The 20,672-nt window shown below is 49.4% G+C and overlaps 1 protein-coding gene across 1 annotated transcript in view; it reads right to left on the bottom strand.

Moving 5' to 3' along the window:
• Positions 1 to 5,212: 5,212 nt before the first annotated feature.
• OPA3 (outer mitochondrial membrane lipid metabolism regulator OPA3) overlaps positions 5,213 to 20,672 on the bottom strand; it is a 46,264-nt gene continuing 30,804 nt past the window's right edge. The window contains exon 2 of the mRNA XM_042920886.1: positions 5,213 to 6,157. Within this exon, the coding sequence (XP_042776820.1) occupies positions 5,676 to 6,157 (482 nt within the window). The 3' untranslated portion in view covers positions 5,213 to 5,675. The remainder of the gene's footprint in view (positions 6,158 to 20,672) is intronic.

Raw genomic sequence — 20,672 nt, 5'->3', positions numbered from 1 at the left:
ATACTGTGTATATATATATGTGTATATATATATATACTGTATATATATGTATATATACTGTATATATATGTATATATACTGTGTATATATATATATATTTTTTTTAACGTTTATTTATGAGACAGAGGCAGAGCATGAATGGGGGAGGGGCAGAGAGAGAGGGAGACACAGAACCGGAAGCAGGCTCCAGGCTCTGAGCCATCAGCCCACCAGAGCCCGACGTGGGGCTCGAACTCACGGAATGTGAGATCGTGACCTGAGTTGAAGTCGGACGCTTAACCGACTGAGCCACCCAGGCGCCCCTATACTGTATATATATTATACAGTATAATAATATATATATATTACACAGTACTGTTACAGATTACATAAAAATATTTTTATATTCCGTTATATACTAGGCCACATAACGCACGAATTATGCCATACTTAGAACACATACAGAGTGTGAACTGTGAATTCTATAAATACGTGAATGGCGGACTGTATGAGCTCTGCTTCCCGCTGTGGCTCGCTGCCCTGGCTGAGATGCAGACTTGAGATCTGTGCGCCGTGGGGTTATGGTGGAATCTTTGGGGAAGGAGACGCGTGCAGGTGGGAGGGGAGGGAAGCCGGGCTGGGTCGGCCGTGGCTGAGGCGCGATGCTTCAGTCAGTCCTGTGGGCTGCCCAGAGCTGGGACGAGCCTCCAGAGCTGTGCCAAATGAGACAAGGTGCCAGCCTTCGCTCCCACCCGATTCCCCTTGCTCACTCTATTCCGTGGGTCAGTAAACTCTTTTTGTGTTGATTTATGGAACCTCTGTGCCCAACGTGGGGCTCCAACTCATGACCCCGAGGTCAAGAGTGGCACCGTCTTCTGACTGAGTCAGCCAGGAGCCCCCGGGAGGCAGTGAACTCTTCACGTCAAGGGCCAGGGGGTAAATACTTTCATCCCTGAAGGCCACAGGATATCCATCGCAAAGACTCAACTCTGCCAGTGGAGTTCTTACAGCTGCCTTTGGGGCTCATCTCAGAAGAGCCATCCTGATTTCAATGAGCCACCCCCATCACCCCAGAACTCTGCCACTGGACTAGCCCTTTACTTCTTGACTGTTCATCCCCTGCACTAGATGTCAGCTCTGTGATGGGGAGCAACCTGGTCTCAGTCCTGCCTGGATTCCAGCCACTAGAATGGGGCCAGGCACACAATAGGTGCTCGGTAAACGTTTGTCTAACGACAGAGTGGAGGATGTCCACTCCATTCTCCTTTGGGCATGCTCCCCTCCCGCTGTCCACTGGGGCCGGGGGCCCAGGCCTGGCCACTCAAGAGTCACAGTGGCTAGCACAGAGATGGTCACGTGGGCCCACAAATCAGGCAGGGGCTGAGCGAAGTCCATTTTCTCTAGGGGTGGCTCTCTTCAGCCAAGGGTCTGCCCAACTGGGAAACCAAGGCAGGGGACAACAGGGCCCGCCAGATGGGAGAGGCGGAGCCCTCGGGACCCGGTTTGAGGCTTCTGTAAGCCAGTGTAAATGGGTTTCTGTTTTTTTCCACCCTAGTCCTGAGTCCCTCAGGTGGGAGGGGTCTGGATTCAGTAAGGCCCCTTCTTCCCTCATCACCGTGGGGCAGGCTAACATTGGAAAAAGAAACGTCTGACTGTGCGGGTCCCCCCACTGGACTGTGAACTCCACGAGGGCAGGGTTGGGCTGTCTTGTTCACTGCCTGGGACCTCGGCACGACACAGAACAGGGCCGGGCACACAGTGGACACCTGAGCGAAAGTGGGGAAAAAAATTTAACAAGACCCTTTTTTTCCTCAGGTTAACGGATTTTTTTTTTAAAGCTTTTATTTATTTAAGTAATCTCTACACAACGTGGGGCTTGAACTCACGACACCGACTGAGCCAGCCAGGTGCCCTGAGATTCAAAAAAAAATTTTTTTTAATGTTTATCTATTTTTGAGAGAGACAGAGAGAGAGAGACAGACAGAGACAGAGACAGAACTTGAGTGGGGGAGGGGCAGAGAGAGAGGGAGACACAGAATCCGAAGCAGGTTCCAGGCTCTGAGCTGTCCGCACAGAGCCCGACGCGGGGCTCGAACCCACGAACCGCGAGATCATGACCTGAGTGGAAGTCGGACGCTTAACCGAATGAGCCACCCAGGCGCCCCCCCGAGATTTTTTTTTTAAATATATATTAAAAAATACATCAACTTGAAGACAACCAACCTCATTTGCATATTTATTCTACCCTTCTCCCCAAGTCGCAAAGGTAGACAAAAGTTTAGTTAGTAGGAAACCAGAATGATGTCCAGTCCTCCAGCCTCCGCCTCGTGCACTTTTGAGAGGGGATTCCTTGCATTTCCACACACCCTGATCCTACCCGCCCCCCAACACTCACACAGTGGGTGAAGCCGCTGCCTCCCACAAGGTCTGGCCACATGGAAGGACACGCGGGGCTGAGTGCTGAGTCTCGGAGCTGTGACAGCAATGCCACGTCAGGGTCAAGACTGGGCAGGGGTTAGGAGCTTGGGCTGTGGTGGAGACTGCCCCTCTCCAGGTCCCGTGTTGCTTCTTCCCTTGTCTGCGTGATCTTGGGCAGGTGACTCCCCCTTTCTGTGCCTCAATGTCCTCATGAATGAAATGACAAAAAATACTGTTAGCAGCCACTTATTTATTGACATAATGGGTGGGGGTGGGGGGTGAGGAGCATCGCGGCCCCTGCCTCCGGCAACCTGTGCTCCAGAGCTGGGTCAGTGCCAGAGTGGATCCCCGGGAGCAGCCATGGAAACCAGGCACTGAGGCTGCTCACCCAGCTCTGCCCATCACCCCTCCACACAGTGGTCTCTCTCTCCGTCTTCTCCTCCTTCATCCACTCAGGTCACTTCCAATTTTATGATTTTTTGATTGGTTTACTTATTTGAGAAAGAGCGAGCGAGCACGAGCAGGGAAGGGGAAAAGACAGAGAGGGAGAGACAGAATTCCAGTTCGGGGCTTGAACCCACGAACCACGAGATCATGACCTGAACCGGGATCAAGAGTCGGGATGCTCAACGGGCTGAGCCACCCAGGAGCCCAAGGCCACTTCCAATTTTAAAGACACCTCCAGGGGCGCCTGGGTGGCGCAGTCGGTTAAGCGTCCGACTTCAGCCAGGTCACGATCTCGCGGTCCGTGAGTTCGAGCCCCGCGTCAGGCTCTGGGCTGATGGCTCGGAGCCTGGAGCCTGTTTCCGATTCTGTGTCTCCCTCTCTCTCTGCCCATCCCCTTTCATGCTCTGTCTCTCTCTGTCCCAAAAATAAATAAAAAAAAAAAAATAATAAAAAAAAAAAAAATAAAGACACCTCCACCCAGGACACCCTCCACATCCGCTTCTCCCCCTCTTCTAGAAAGAATTAAGATGATGCTTCAGAACCCATGTTTCTTGGTTTTCTACCTGGGCAGATCACCCTCCGGGCCCCCACTCTGGCCCCTGGCCCCCTGGAAGCGAGGTGAGGGAGGACAGAGGTGAAAGTAGGCCGCTCCCCCCACCCCCCTTCACCTATGGCTTCTGGGAACTGGGCCCAAGTAAAACGGATCTTGGATCTAACCCCATTCATTAAATGCTAAGATTTCAGGTGTGCTCTGGGGCCACTGTGGCTAGGAACTGAGGGCCCCCCGACCCTCAACACCGCCTCTGGGAAATGCTTTGGGCCTCTGTGTAGAGCCCTAACCAACACCCCTCCCCAGTCACTGCCTTCCCGCCCCTCTCTCTTCCTCCTCCGGCATCAGTACCCTCAAGCATCCTGCACCCCCCTCCATCCCCTTCTCTGTGCACCCCCTGCCCCCACTCTGCTCTTACTACTTCACCACCTTGGACTTTGGGGACTTGGGCCAGTCCCCTTGCTTCTCCTGGGCCTCAGGGTTCCAGGCTGGGAAAGGGTTCACAGGATGACTGCCCACGCACGCACATCAGCTTCTCTAATCCTAACGCGTCTCGTTGTACTCATTTTGGAGATCCCTGTGTTCTCAGACACACCCTGAAGATTATTCCAGACAATATCTACAGTCTGAAGCGCAGAAGGCAGACTGGCGGACTGGTGGGACCCACACCCCTCCCACACCAGGGAGATTCCTGGAAGAGACACCAGGTAGTAAAGGCCGGTTCCTGGACTGTTCCGATCACTCTTGTGGGGAAGGCCAAACGTCCTGTGGGGCTGGCAAGAGTCCCAGCGCTCTCTTGGGGTGGGGAGGCGTAGCGGGCTGAATGCTGACTCCCCCAGAGACGTGTCCACATAGTAAACCAAGGGATGTGTGACTGCGAGCATATCTGGGGGGAAAAAAACCCCACCTCTGTAAATAAGTTAAGGATCCTGAAGTGAAGTCATCCTAGATTTAGGGCGGGCCCTGAATCCAAGGACAGGTGTCTTTACCAGAGACAGAAGAGGAAACAAAGGCCACGCGAAGGGGGCGCGGAGACTGGAGATCTGCGGCCACAAGCCAAGGAATGCCCGAAGTCACCAAAAGTTAGAAGAGGCAAGGGAAGATCCTCCCGTAGCGCCTTCGGACGGGTGTGGCCCCACTGACACTTTGATTTCGGATCTCTGGCCTCCAGAACCGTGAGATGGCAAATCAAGTCTGTGGTCATTGGGTATGCTAGCCCCAGGAAACGAATAAAGGTTAAGACCGACTGGTGGCCTAGACCAGTGGGATGGAGGTGGGACGGGAGGCAAGGAAGGCCCGGGGGTACTACTGCATGAAGCGGGGCTGGTGGGCCAGCCCGGAGCCCCAGAGGAGAAGGGCAAGGGCACCCAGGTCCCCAGATTTGGATGGAAGCCGAGGAATGTGATCATCTAGCCCATGGCTGGCAGGCCTCTGACAGGCCACTGAAGAACATAGCGCGGAAGGTGGGGAAGGACGGCAGGAAAGGCTCATGGACCCTGAAGGCAGGTACACAGGCTGAAGTCGGATTGGCCAGAGGCGGGGGCGACTTTTCCGCCACGGAAGGGGTGTTGGGAGAGCACTGCCACGGAAGGCCCTGCAGTCATCCGGGCGGGCTGCGCCGTGGACTAGAAGGATTGCGGGCTGGGGGGAATCTGCAGGAATATTCCACTTGGGGTCTTGGTAGGGCACCACAGATCAGGTTGGGGGGGGCGTATAACATTCAGTGGATCGACTGCAAGCCAAGATCCCGCTTTTCTTCCCCTCAGAGAGAGTGGTGATGCCCAGCTGGAACCCACCTTAGATGAGGGGGACAGAAAGTCACTGAAAGACACAGCATTTCTTTATAACGGTCTGTACCTGTTGACGAGGGGAAGGGGGTGTTCCGGTGAAAAGGATGAGAGTCCCGGGGAAAGGTGACACTTATCAGGTAACTGGGGGGATGGGAGGGTGGGGAGGAAACAGCTTGATTCGGCTCAAGTCCGGGGTCCCTTTTTTCTCCTGCCAGAAGACTCGGCCCGTTGTCCAGGCTGGGACCCCATAGGTCTGTGTGGTTTCGGGTGGGGGTGCAGTGATGAGCGCTGTGGACTGTACCCACGAGCTGGCGGAAGCCTTGCTGGAGCTTCACCTGCTGGGGGCCGGTCCCGGTGGAAGGTTGCACTGATCAGTAGGGGATGACCGAATCCAAGTTCCATCAAGATCCCGGTGGTTTCCGCTGGGCCAGCACAGGCAGGGATAGTGTGGGGAGAAGGCCACATCAGAGCACACGCAACCACGTCCAAGTTCAGACTTCGGCAGACTCCTGATCCTTGGATGCGGACGCTGCCTTGGACGCGGACACCACCTGGGGCACGGACGCTGCTTGGGGCGCATCCCGGGCGCAGAGCTGGGCGCGCACCTCTCGCATCTGCGCCTGCAGCTCCTCCAGCGCGCTCTGCGCAGGCGCGGCCTGCGTCTGTGCCTGCGTCTGTGCCTGCGTCTGTGCCTGCGTCTGTGCCTGCAGGGTCTCCAGCGCCAGGGCCAGGCGGCCCACTTCGTCCCGCATCGCGTCCCAGGCGGCCTGCTGCTCCTCCTCCTTGTGACGCTGGTGCGCCTGGTGGCGCCAGTACTCCAGCACCAGGCAGCCGCCGCCCACGATGAAGATGGTGGCCTCACCCAGCAGCTCGGCGCCCAGCTCGGCGGCCGCGTCCTCATTCAGCGGCTTGATGACCGTGCCCCGGAAGCCCATGATGCGCATCTTGGTCCGCATCTCCACCCAGTGGTACACTGCGGGGGAAGAGAGGGGTCAGGTCCTGCGCCAGGAGCCCCCTACAAGCCCCACCCCTCCGCGTTTCGGTGTCCAGGTTGGCGCAATGGGCACACCACAGCCAGAATCACTGGGGATCGCTTTAAGCAAGACCTGCGCTGGCCTACCTAGCCCAGAGAATGGGAGCCCAGGCGGCTTTTTGAATCGCCCAGAGGATTCTGCCAAGTAGCCAGGAAGGAGAAACCCTGGGGGCTGCGCCCCTGTAGGGTTACAAGCAGCTCCCAGGACACAAAGTCCCAGGAAGGTGTAAAGGCTCAGTTGCCAGAGGCTTCTGAGCTCCCTCTGCTCCTCCCCTCAAGCCACCAGCAGGCCAGCCAAGCATCCCCGGACGCAGTCGTCCAACCTGCTTCTCAGAAGCAAGGCACATCCCCCCCCCCCACCCCGCCCCACTTTCTTTCTGAATCTTCCCAAAATTTAGAGTTAGGGCTGCAGCGGGGCGGGTACCCTCCTGGGCTCCAAAGAAAGGGCAGCTGAAACGTGGGAATGGATGCGAGGCGACTTGGACCACGGGGTAATTTGCAAGTCTGGTGGCTCCCCTCCTAGATTTTTCACCAGCCCCGAGGACGGAGCTAACAGTCCTGTGCGCTCTCTGCGGTGAGGTTTTGGGCACGTACCTTGGAAGAAGCTCGCGAGTTGACTGGGCGGGTGCTGCTGCAACAAAAGCTTCCTTGCCTAGCTGCCGCTTTGTGCAGGGAAATCCTCAGCATCTGAGTCTTAAAAACCGAGGCAGCACTGACGCTGGACCCTGACTCCTTCCTGGGGTAATTCACACTCATCCAGGACACACGAAATTGCTGGGGACGCCTGTCTAGCTCACCCGGAGATTCATTTCCAACACAGCACTTTACTTTTAATGCTTAATAACTACCCGTGCAAATGCCTCGTGTATGAAATGTTTCGCGTCAATTGTGGGCTCGTCTTTTTAAAAAATCCACAGGAAAATATTTTCACGTTTGCAGCCTTTCGGCCAACGGAAGCTAAACGACAATTAAAATTTGGATTTCTGTGCGTGTCTGGGTTGCTGACACATCCTTTGGTAGACAGAATTCTGCGGGGGAAGTGTAAACAGAAGTTCAAGGACAAAGTTCAAGGCATAATGTGAAATTCCTGACTGCAAAGGAACAGCTCGTTCATTTTTTTTCCCCTTTAAACTGAAATTGCAGACAGCAAATCGCGGCAGTTATATGGATTGCATTAGATACCTGGAAGGGAAGATGGCACCAATCCGTTTGGAAATATCAATATTCATGCACACCAGAAATTATATCCTCTGCGGCGACTTGAATTCAGGAAGACAAGGCTTAGCTGTCACCTTGAAAATGCGCTAGAGGGTATACAACCTTTGGCGCCTGGGTGGCTCAGCTGGTTAAATGTCTGACTTCGGCTCAGGTCGTGACCTCAGGGTTTGTGAGTTCGAGCCCTGCAGCAGCACAGAGCCCGCTTCAGATCCTCTGCCTCTCTCTCTCTGCCCCTCCCCTGCTTGTGCTCTTTCTCAAAAAATAAATAAGATTGGCAAACACAGCATTTTCTAAAAATGGGGTAGGGCAGCATAAAACGTTGGGCGAGCTCTGCCTGCAGCCAGCAGGAAGTAAGATCTGAGGAGGAGTGCACCCGGGGCCCTCCCGTGACCTGCCCCCGTGACCTGCCCGTGGCCGCAGTCACCATTACTAACTACTACTTGTTACGGAGACCCTGGTGGTGTGGGGTTCCTGGAGTCCAGGCGGTGCCGACCCCTCCCACACTGAGGTCTCAGCTTCGGGCCGACCTGGGGTCCACCTGGAGCTCTGCCACCTACAGCGATGACAGCCCACGCTGGGCCACCTCTGTCAAACGAGGAGATGATGACCACACACACCCCCCCCTCCCCCCGCCCCGGAGCCGGGCCTGCACCTGTCACGTGATCCTTTATGTCTGGCCCACGAAGCACAGTGGCCGGAGGGTGGTGAGGAGACAGCACCAGCTTCTGCTGGCATCCCTGGGCGAATGTCCCAGCATCTCACTGTAGACAAGCGTGAGGACCGGGGCCAGTGGGCGGGGGTCTGGGTGTGCAAACGGGAGCGGGCACGAGGGGTGGGGGCACACGTCCAGGCACAGGAAATTCAGTTGAAGGGTGTGTGTGTGAGAGAGACAAGGCTTTCGGGGCAGGGCTGATGGCAGTCTCTCAGGCTAGTAGCCAGACTTGGGGTTCAGGAAACAAGGCCCATGTGGGAAAGGAGAACTGGGAAGAAGGGGTAGTTGGAAAGAACAGGCCCTCAGATGTCTCCCGGACACCTCACACTCACTGTGTCCAAACCTGACCCCACAGACACTTGTTCCTCCTCCTGGGTCCATCCTGTCACCAGGCCAGAGACCTGGGACTCAGGTACCCCTCCACCCCCTCAGCCAAGTGTCTAGTCTTCTGCGTGAACGTCTCTCCCAAACCCTCATCCGCTGTCCGGGTCCAGGCTCTGCCCCAGCTCTGACCGATGTCCCCTCCCTGACCTCCCTATTCGGGGATCTCTGTCCCTTCTGCACACGCTGTGTATTTCCTTCAGAGCATCCATCACAACTGGGAATGATCTGGTCACCCAGTCGCTTGTTTGCACCCTAGAGGGCAGGGTCCAGGACCATCACAGCCACTGCTGTGTCCCCCGCACTGGCCAGTAGCAGGCCAAGCACACACAGTGGGTCCCTGTCCCAGCGTCAGCCCCCTGCTGACCTACAGCAGCAGCCAGGAGCCGGTTAAAACAAAACAAAAACATAAAAAGAAACTACCATTCTTTTCCTTAATAAAAATAACACATTACATGCAAATAAAGTACTCAAACTATACAGTTGAAAGTCAGAAGTCCTGATCCTTAGGCCCACCCCAGTGGCCCCCTAGATCTCACCCTAACTAGCCTTTTTTTCTGCTGGCATCATGGCCCTGATATCTGATAACAAGCGTACTTTGCTCACTTCTATTTCTGAATTTTTCAACTGGAAATTCACTGCTATTTATGCATTGTCTATTGACCATCCCCCCCAGCCCAAGTATAAAAGATGAGACCTTTGTCTCCACGTACCTGTCCTTCCTCCGTCCCCTGTCTCTCCATTTTTACAGATGATCTGTATCTGCTTCTTGTACTATATGCTTATCACTGTCTCCCTCCTTTCGAGCTCCCCTCCCCACCCCCAGGCCAGATCATTCTTCCACGTTATCCAGGTTTGACCCACAGGTTGTTCAGTGGTTACAGCAGAACCCTCTGTACTCTGTGCCAAGTCAGAAAAGTGAAAATAAACAGCATATACCATGTGACAATCGCGGACACACTGTCCAGTGGGATGTGCTTAATCTAGAGAGGGGTCCCCCTGGTGGGCTATGTCACGAAGGGGGCCACCCGGAGGAGACGGTCTCAGCAGCGAGGTCGGATGGCATCTCTACTCTGACATTCCATCAAGCCCCTTAGAATTCCACCCCGTGTCAGTCAGCTCTCAGCTGGACAATGATTTTCTAGAACAACTAGGTCTTCCCTCACACGGTATTTCCAAAACCGCTGGTCTTGTCCCATTAGTGGGTCATGGAATCTAATTTGGTCGCACAGACCGGCATGAAAAATATGATCATGAATATGATAGGAACCATCAGATGGCCCTTGAGGGCATTCCGCTTTAGAGAAGTAAGTCAGAGAAAGGCCAATACCACACAATTTCACTTCCCAAACTCATGGATACAACATCCCCCACTCCTGCCAGCATATAACAGAAAACATCAAAGGCGATCTTAAGTAGTCAGGACAAGTACTGTCTCACAAAACTTTTTAAGTAGGCTTCTTGCCCGACGCGGAGCCCAACGTGGGGCTTGAACTCATGATCCTGAGATCAAGACCTGAGCTGAGATCAAGAGTCAGACGCTAAATCAACTGAGCCACCCGGGAGCCCTTGTCTCACAAAACTTTTGTTCTTGTTTTGTATGTGACTCTGTATGTAACTGGAACAGTCAAAATGTTGAAAGCCATTGTCCCAGATTTTGGTTGGAATTCCAATGAGTCTACAGATCATTTTCAAGACAGTGACATCTTCCCAATGTTGAGTCTTTCAATCCATAAATGTAGTATCTGTCTCCATTTCATCTAACTTTCCCTGCAAATCTTTTTGATTATATTTATTCCCAGGCATTTATTTTTTTTTGTTATTATCCATGGTATTTTCTTTTTACTTATTATTTTACTCATGGTATTTTAAATTCCATTTTCACTTTGGTTGGGGCTGGTACATAGAAATACAACTGTTATGTACATGATTTTTTTTTTAATCTGGTGACCTCACTACATTCATTTTTTTTCCCTTTTTAACGAAATATAACTTACATAAAATACACAAACAGTAAGTGTAGGGCATGATGATTGAAAAATTTTTTAAAGTTTTTTTTTTTTTTAAGTAATCTCTACACCCAATGTGGGGCTTGAACTCACGACCCTGTGATCAAGGATCCTATGCTCTACTGACCAAGCCAGCCAGCCATAAGCGGGATAATTTTTTTTTTAATGTTTATTTATTTTTGAGAGAGAAAGAGACAGAGTGCAAGCAGGGGAGGAGTGGAGAGAGAGGGTGACACAGAATCTGAAGCAGGCTGCAGGCTCCAGGCTCCCAGCTGGGGCTTGAACCCAGGAACCGTGAGATCGTGACCTGAGCTGAAGTCAGACGCTTAAAACTGACTGACCCACCCAGGTGCCCCAAGCGGGATAATTTTTTAATATGTAAGCACCATGCAGATTAAGATCTAGAATATTCCTGTACTCCAACAGGCTCCCACCCTCAAGCCGGCTCTCTTCCAGTCAGTACCCCCCAAAACCGCTATTCTGACCTCCCGTGGTAGATGCTATCCCTATACTCTCTAAGTCCCTTTCTGATTTCATCGTAAATCGTTTGTACTCTCTATTCTGCCTTCTTTCACTCTGTATTACGCCTGTGAAATCTACACATCACCATGTGTTTCAGTGGCCCCCCTGGTTTATCGCTGAGTAGTCTTCCACTGTGTGGATGGACCAGTCGGGCCATCCACACCCTGCCTGCCCATGGGCATGTAGAGTAGTCTTCCACTGTGTGGATGGACCAGTCGGGCCATCCACACCCTGCCTGCCCATGGGCATGTAGAGTGCAGACAGTAGCAGGTTTCCCAGCAGTGAAAACGGCTGAGTCACAGGACACTGCCTCACCCAGGAGACAGAAAACGGGGAGGCAGGGCTCCTCACCCATCAGCTGATGTACTCACACAGCCTGGGAGAGCAGCCAGGGCTGGGGCCCTGCAACTGCGGCTGTCCCTGGGGTGTGATAAGGGCCACGGCTCACTGTCTTCAGTGGGTTCCTTTGCTGCTGTCTCTGGATAAGTTCTAGAGGGTCTGGGGGACTGCCTTTTTTTTTTAAATTTTAATTCATATGGATGTCTTATTAGCTATTTTCTCTTATCATGCCTAGAATCATGATTGATGATGCTCTCGAGGTCACCAATAAATAAAAAGCTGAGAAAAGGTTTATCATAAAATGAAATGAAATGTTGGTAATGAACAAATGAATTTTAATAACGTGGAGAGGAACCAGCTCATTCAATAACATACAAACTAAAGGACATGGCTCTTATTGGTATGTTCACTATGTACAAAGTGAAACACCATTTTTATTCTCTGATCACAGAAAATCTGAATATACTTTCTGCGTCCTTGAATTCTGATTGTATCTTTAGAAGACATAAACCTAAATTCTTTGGGGCGCCTGGGTGGCTCAGTCAGTTAAGCGTCCGACTTCGGCTCAGGTCATGATCTCACAGTTTATGAGTTCGAGCCCCACGCTGGGCTCTGTGCTGACAGCTCAGCCTGGAGCCTGCTTTGGATTCTGTGTCTCCCTCTCTCTCTGCCCCTTCCCTACTCGGGTTCTGTCTCTCTCTGTCTCTCAAAACTAAATAAAACATTAAAAAAAATTTTTTTAATGCACTATTATACTAGCTCAGCTTCGTGACTTTTTTAAAAAGTTTATTTATTTTTCAGAGAGAGACAGCACAAGCAGGGGAGGGGCAGAGAGAGAGGGAGACAGAGAATCAACTCCAAGCAGGCTCTGTGCTGACAATGCGAAGCCCAATGCAAGGCTCAAACTCGAGAACCGTGAGATCGTGACCTGAGTCGAAACCAAGAGTCGGACGCTTAACCAACTGCACCACCCAGGCGCCCCTCGGCTCCGGGACTTTTTACATTTGTATGTGTCAGTGGTTCTCAGCTAGGGACGATTTTGCCAGTGGTACCTCACAAGTTTTGACAACCAAAAATACCTCCAGGCATTGCCAACATCCAAGGGAAGGAGCAGTGCGAGGCTTTTTCCCATATGGATATGGAATTGCACCATTTACCGAATGACCACCCTTCCCCCACTGAGCTGCAGGACTCCTTTTGCTGGAAACCCACTTGTTTGTGTCGGTCTCATTTTACCCAATCCATTCTGTCCCATTGCTCTATTTGTCTATCCCATTGCTCTATTTGTCGTACCAATACGACTCTGTGTTAATTACTGTAGCTTTCCGGTAAGTCTTGAAATCTGATAGTGTAAACCTTCAAACTTAGTTCCTCCTGAAAATTTTCTATCCCAGGATCTCTAACTTTCCTATAAATTCTAGAATCAACTTGTTTCAAACAACAAAACACGTGTTAGGGTGTTCACCGGGATTACACTGAATCTACAGTTCAATTTGGAGAGCCTTAAAAACAAGGTTACTGAGTCTTCCAGTCCATGAAGAAAGTAGTATGTTTGTTTGCTTTCGTAAATATTTTATTTTTAAGTGCTCTCTACGCTATCATGGGGCTTGAACTCACAACCCTGAGATCAAGAGTCACATGCTCTACCGACTGAGCCAGCCAGGTGCCCCTTATGTAGGCATATATATATGTATGTGTGTATATGTGAATATATACATATATGTACGTATTTTTGCCTTTTCACACTAGCTATAACATCCAACATTATGTTGACTGGAAGAGGTGATACTTGTCTTATTCAAAACATTGGGGGAAGTGTTCATTTTAAGTTTTAAGTATAAATTTGGTGTTAAAAAATTGAATTCTTTTGATGATATAAACTTTGTCAGATTAAGGAAGTTCCTTTCTATTCATAGTTTTTGGAGTGCTTTTATCATGATAGGTGTTGAATTTTATCAAATGCTTTCCCTGTATAATATGATCATACGGTTCTTCTCCTTTCTACCATTCCTAAGCTGAATTACATTGCTTTTCAAATGCTAAACCAACCTTCCGGTCTTAGAAAAAATCCCAATAGGTCGTGATTTATTATCCATCTTACGTATTGCTGGATTCTATTTGCTAATATTTTTGTTTAGGATATTGGAATCCATGTTCACAAGAGATCTTGGCCTAAAGTTTTCCTTTCTTGTAATAGCTTTATTAGGTTTTTGGTATTAGTATTCTACTTGACTCATTAAATAAGGAAGTGTCCCCACTTTCTTTATTATTTATTAGAGTTTAGATAATGGTATTATTTCTTTCTTAAATGTTTGGAAAAATTTACCAGCAAAGTCATTTGCTTTATGGGAAGGTTTTTAATTATGGATTTGTTGTCTCTAACAGATTCAGGACTATTCAGATTTTCTATTTCTTCATGTGTCAATATTGTCAAATTGTGTTTTCTCAAGGAAACTGTCCATTTCTTCTGCATTGTTAAATTTATTGGCTAAGGTTGATCAGTATCCTCTTATCATCCTATAGTTAGGATCTGTACTGATGCCTCCTCTTTCATTCCTTTTAATGGAAATTTGTGTGTTTTCCCTTGAGTAGTAGTAACCTTTTCAAAGAACCATCTTTTGATTTTGCTGCTTTTCTCTGCTACATGTCTCCTAACTCCTAGTTGTCCTCAAGGATGCAGCTAAGGTGTTTGCTTCGCAGGACTTGCCTCCTGGGCTTCTACACCCCAGCCCTGATCAATCTTGGGTGCTACTGGTGAAAGATCCTTCTTCCCCACTGGATCATGAGTTCTGCAAGGGCTGGGCTCACGGTTATTTTGCTCACCCTTCCATCTCCGCCAGGGATACTATTCCCTCACTCCTCTTTTCTTACCTCACCCCAATTCATCTTTTAGGTCTCAGCTGGAAAGTCCCTTCCTCCCAGAAGCCCTCCCTGATCCCTAGGCCGGGTCAGACATATCCTCTAGATTCCTCAAGCTCCCTGGGCAACCCTCATCACAACACTGTTTATTCTGGGTTGAATGGTTTTTAAAGTATGACGGTGCTTCTTGGAGTGGCTGGGTGGCTCCGTCGGTTAAGCGTCCGACCTCAGCTCAGGTCATGATGTCACAGTTTGTGAGTTTGAGGCTCACATTGGATTCTCTGCTATCAGCACAGAGCCTGCTTCGGATCTTCTGTCCCCCTCTCCCTGCCCCACCCTTGCTCACACTTGTGCTCTCTCTCTCTCTCAAAAATAAACATTACATTAAAAATAAATAAATAAATAAACTATGATGGTCCTTTTTTTTTTTTTTTTTTTTTGATGGTCCTTCTTAAAATGGTTGTAGAAATATGTTTCAACTAGCCTTGTGTATCTTGAGGCCTCTGGCAAGTTCTCCCTTCTCCATGGGTAACTCATTTGTCACTGCCTGGAAACTGGACTGTGAGCTCCTTAAGGGCAGGCAGGTTCCCAGAAATACCCAGCCCAGGACTTGGCATCAAGAAGGCACAAGGCAATGTTTAATGAATGGATGAACAGCTCATCCTTCCTTGAAGTTTCCTCAAATTTACTGTACATAATGCCGCTACGAGTGTTCAAATTTTGTCAAAACATTCTTGTCTGTTACTGATTTTATACTTTTACTGAAGTTTGAGGTTTAGCCTGTCTCCAAAGAATCAAAAGAATGCTGCTTTTCCCAAGGGGGAGACAATTTAACACGTTGCTTTAGCGACAGAAAAGGCAATACTTGCCTAACCTATTCATCAGCCCTTAGTCACCCTGCCGGGACTTCAACACCACGCTGTGTTGTTGTACTCTGCTTTCATTTCTTGCTTGTGCACCAGATAAAGAAGGACAGAGGCCACGTTGGGCCATCTCGCTGTGGGCAAAGGAGTGCTCTTCCCTAAGCCTTAGTTCATCTTCAAACTGAGGACCCTTTCACCTGTGGACAGTATTGCCGAAATAACTAAATGAGATCATGCAAAAACCTGTCAGTTCAGGGCTGGGCTTAATAAATGGCAGGAAGGCCTTTGGGGTCATGCAGATCTAGATTCAAATCTCAGCTCTCTCACTTTCTGAGCCTGGGTTCCCCCATCAGTAAACTGGGGACCAAACTACCCAACTGACAGCGGGGGGAGAATGGCAATGAGAGACTAAGTGAGAAATTGCTCGATTCAGTAAATGTCAATCTAGCATCCTCTTCCTGACTCCTGTTTGGAATTTTATTCCTGGAAATGTGTCCTACCCGCTGGTCTCAGCTCTGCCCTTGGGCTACATAAAATAGTGTTCTGTCTCCTCACTGGTCTCTGTGTCCTGGTTCTTTTTTTTTTTTTTTTTTTTCCCCCTCCAGGCCTTGAACTCAAATGCTGAGATCAAAACCTGAACTGAGATCAAGAGTCGGACGCTCAACCAACTGAGCCATCCAGGAGCCCCTCTGGGTCCTAGTCTTTTTCCCTTTGATCTGTCCTCCATACCACAGAGTATCTCAGCTCAGATATGCCCTCCTCCACGGAGCCTGCCCTGACTCCCAGACCCCTGGGTTCCCTGCCAAACAAAGCTCCGACCACTCTGGGCAACCACGGTGTGCCGATGAACCTATCTCCCCAGTGGGACCGTGAGCCCCGTGAGGGCCGGGCTGGGGGCTGACCCCATCGCTGCAGTGGCCCCAGCCCTGGGTAGGACACAGAGCAGGCATTCAACGAGAGGGCTGATCTGTGGAAGTCCTCAGGAGGTAGCCATGGACCCTAGGCATGGCTCCCTCTCACCCGGCTCCGCCCACGTCCCTCATGCTTTCTATCTCATCTGTCCCCTGACACGACGAGGCACTGCACTCTGGGAGGCGTCCGCTTCTCTTGGCCCTCGTTCCCCATCTGTCCCCTGCTAGATCCCTTTCCTTGGCCTCAGGGGCTACTTCTCAGGGCGCTGCCGCCCGAGGCCCACTTCTCGCTCAACCATCACATCCACTCCCGGGGGCAACTCGGACCCTCACGACCCCAACTCGTGGGCTTGGATCTCTCTCCTCAGCCCCACAGCTCCAGGCCCCCGGGCACCTCAGACTCCAGCACGACGGCGGACCAGCCCCTGGGAGTTTTCCAAGGGAGCGGAAGACTACCTCAGCCCAGTGAGTCCATTAGAAAGAAGCACTTGGCCACGGCTAACTATTGTGAAAGTGTTTTCCTAAGCACGGAACTGCAGGTGGCTGGTATGTAACTCTTTCCTCAGGAAACTGTGCAGCTGAGGACAAGGACTCCTCTTCCTCCGCAGTGGGGGCCAGGCGCCTCGGGAGCCTGCTGACAGGAGACAGGACTAAGCACCTCTTCCCCACGGCTGGAAACACGTCTGCGGGCACGCAACGGCTGCTGCCTCCTAAAGCAAAGGGAAAGTGCTCCTAGTGGGGGCCATCACTCAACTGTGAGCAAGGAAAGAGGCATCGAGAGCACCCTACCTACTAACTAGTACCCACCGCTATCAGCCTGGGGTGATGGAAGGGCCACCACAGGGACACTAAGTACCGAACTGCTAAATGTGACAGAGCTGGTGACGATTGTTAACTATTTGAGAGGGAAGCGGTTTTTTTAAATATGGGGGGAATAAAAGCACTACGTCCTTATTTCCATGTTAGGAGGTCAACGGGCAAGAAAAAACGGAAAATTTTAAAAAACTCAAAGTGTAAGCACCTCATTTGGAAATACGGTGACAGATACCAAAGTCAGCCGAAAGACTTAAAGCGGTCACCTGTGAGGGACAGGAATTGAGGTGGGAAAGGAAATGGCTGCATTCTCGTCTTCTTTTTTCTTTTTTTAGAGTTTATTTATTTAAGTAATCTCTACACCCAACATGGGGCCCGAACTCATGACCCTGAGATCAAGAGTTGCACGCTCTTCAGACTGAGCCAGCCAGGCGCCCCTGTGGTTTTTACTTTTTATCATGAATCACAGATGTATTTGACTCTTTTAAACTAAGTACTTGTTCTCCTTTGACAACATTAGTAATTAAAGTGATTTCTAAAACAGAAACACATTTCAAAAACCTGCCCAAGCCAAACATTCCATCCAAAAGCAACAGAATACACATTCTTCCCAGGGCGCCTGGAGGGCTCAGTCGGTGCAGCATGTGGCTCTCGATCTCGGGGTTGTGGGTTTGAGCCCCAGGTTGGGCAGAGAGACTAGTTTAAAAATAAAATTTAAAAACAATGCACATTCTTTTCAAGTGCACATGGAACATTCTCCATCACATCCACCTCCAGGGGCAACTTGAACACTTCCTATGACCCTCAAGATCATACATTAGGCCGCAAAACAAGTTTTAACAAATTTTAGAAGACTGAAATCATAGCAAGCATCTTTTCTTCTCTTTTAATTTTTTTAAAAAATTTATTTATTTTTGAGAGACAGAAAGCAAGTGAGGGAGGGGCAGAGAGAGAGGGAGACCCAGAATCTGGAGCAGGCTCCAGGCTCCAGGCTGTCAGCACAGAGCCCGATGTGGGGCTTGAACGCACAGACCGCGAGATCATGACCTGAGCCGAAGTTGGACGCTCAACCGACTGAGCCACCCGGGCGCCCCCCATCAAGCATCTTTTCTGACCACGATGGTGTAAAACTAGAAATCGATTACAAGAAGAAAACTGAGAAATTCATAAATATGTCAACATTAAATAACCAACAACCCAATAAAGCAATCAAAAAAAGAAATGAAAAATACCGTGAGACAAGCAAAAATGGAAATACAACGTCCCAAAACTTAGGGGACGCAGCAAAGCAGTTCTAAGAGGAAAGTACACAGGGATAAACGCCTACAGCAAGAAAGAAGAAAATTTTCAAATCGACAACCGAAGTTCATACCTCAAGGAACTAGAAAAAGTGCAGAGCCCAAAGTCAGTAGGAGGAAGGTAACGGCAGAGATCAGAACACAAATCAATGAAATTGAGGCTAACAAGGCAATATGAAAGACAAGTGAAAACCAAGAGCCGGTTCTTTGAGAAGATAAACCAAACTGAAAAACTTTTGGCAAGACTCACCAAGAAAAAAAAGAGCAAACACAAAATCAGACCCAAAAGGGGAGATGTTACAGCTGACACCACAGAAATACAAAGGCTAAGAGATGACTCCAAACAATTACGTGTCAACCAACAGAACGAACTGAAATGGATAAAGTCCTAGAAACATACAACCTTCCAATACTGAAACATGAAGAAACAGAAAATCTGAATAGAATGATCATCGGTAAGGAGACTGAATTCAGTCATCAGAAAACCTCTCAACAGGGACGCCTGGGGGGCTCAGTCGGTCAAGTGTCTGACTTTGGCTCAGGTCATGATCTTGCGGTCTTTGAGTTCGAGTCCTGCATCAGGCTCTGTGCTGACAGCTCAGAGCCTGGAGCCTGCTTCGGATTCTGTGTCTCCTTCTCTCTCTCTCTCCCTCTCTCTCTCTCTCTCTGCCCCTCCCCCTCTCATGCTTTGTCTCTGTCTCTCTCTTAAAAATAAATAAACATTAAATAATTACTAAAAAACCCTCTCAACAAACAAAAGGACAAGAAATAACAAGGGTTGGCGAGGATGTGGAGAAAAGGGAATCCTTGTGCACTGTTGGTGGGAATATAAATGGGCCACTGTGGAAAGCAGTATGAAGGTTCCTCAAAAAATTAAAAATAGAGCTACCAAATTAAAAGTAGGCATCTGGGTGGCTCAGTTGGTTAAACGTCCGACTTTGGCTCCGGTCTTGATCTCATGGTTTGTGAGTTTGAGCCCCACATCAGGCTCTGTGCTGACAGTGCAGAACCTGCCTGGGATTCTCTCTCTCCCTCTCTCTGCCCCTCCCTCACTTGTTCTCTCTCTCTCTCTCTCTCAATAAATTAACTTAAAAAAAAAAATAGAAATACCATATGATCCAGCAATTCCAGTTCTGGAAAACAAAAATACCAATTCTAAAACATATATGCACCCCTGTGTTCACTGCAGGATAATTTAAAATAGCCAACATATAGAAACCATCTAAGTGTCCATCGACAGATGAATGGATAAAGAAAATATTGAAAGTGTGGTATATATGGACAACAGAATAAGATTCAGCCACAAAAAAGAATGAAATCGCCATCTGCAACAACATGGACGCTCCTTGAGGGCATTACACGACGTGAAATACATCACAGAGAGACAAGTACTATATGATCTTACATTACACGACGTGAAATACATCACAGAGAGACAAGTACTATATGATCTTACATTACACGACATGAAATACATCACAGAGAGACAAGTACTATATGATCTTACATTACACGACGTGAAATACATCACAGAGAGACAAGTACTATATGATCTTACATGTACGTGGAATAAAGCCAAAACAACAACAACAACAACAAGTTCACAGACACAGAGAACAGACTGGTAGTTGCCAGAAGTGGAGGGCAGCCGGGAGGCCAATGGGTGGAGAGAGTTAAAAGGAACAAAGTTTCAGCTATAAAAGAAACAAGTCGAGAGGATGTAACCTACAGCATGGGGACTACAGTTAATACTGCTGTGCTGCAAATCTGCAAGTTACTTAGAGAGTAAATCTTAAAAGTTCTCATCATAAGAAAAAAATAAGTTTTTATCATAAGAAAAGAACTCTATAACTATATACGGTAATATACATATTAACTATACTGTGGTGACCATTTTGCAACACAAATATCACATCATCATGTCTTATACTTGAAACTAATGTAATGTTGAATGTCAATTACACCTCCAAGTGAAACAAAACAAGACAGAACAACTTGTCCAAGCCAGAAATGTAAGCACCGCCTTTGGGTTTCCAGGCCTCCGCCCTGGCCCAGCCACCTCCCGGATCTCTGGTCCCATCCTCATGCACGTTCCATACCTGAAGCTGAATATCGAATCAAGGTACTCTCCTGCTTAAAATCCTTCACTGGCTTCTACGGACTCTAAAATAAGGTCCAGACTCCTTACCAGACCTAAAGGTTCCCTATGCTCAGCATATTTTTTACTTCCAGTCCTCAATACATGTGGAAGAACTTTCAGTGTTCAAAACAAATTTAAATGTGTGCTCCTTTAGCCCAGGGCTCAGTTCAGAGGCCTCGCCTCCAGGAAGCCCTCCCTGATCCCCAGGCTAGGTCAGGTGCCCCTCTGGGCTCTCCCAGCCCAGCTACGCTCACTTGGGGCCATCACTGTCAAGGGACGAGTCTGTCTCTGTCTCCTCCAACAGACTTGGAATCCTAGGACAGCGGGACGGGGCTGTCTGGTTGTTGCTGTGTCCCCAGTGCTGTCCAGCACAAAATTGGACCCAGAGCG

The sequence above is a fragment of the Panthera leo genome, chromosome E2, assembly GCF_018350215.1.
Source record: "Panthera leo isolate Ple1 chromosome E2, P.leo_Ple1_pat1.1, whole genome shotgun sequence".
Classification (NCBI taxonomy): Eukaryota; Metazoa; Chordata; class Mammalia; order Carnivora; family Felidae; genus Panthera; species Panthera leo.
Note: the sequence above shows the minus strand (reverse complement) of the source record. Positions and strands in the feature narration are given on the sequence as shown.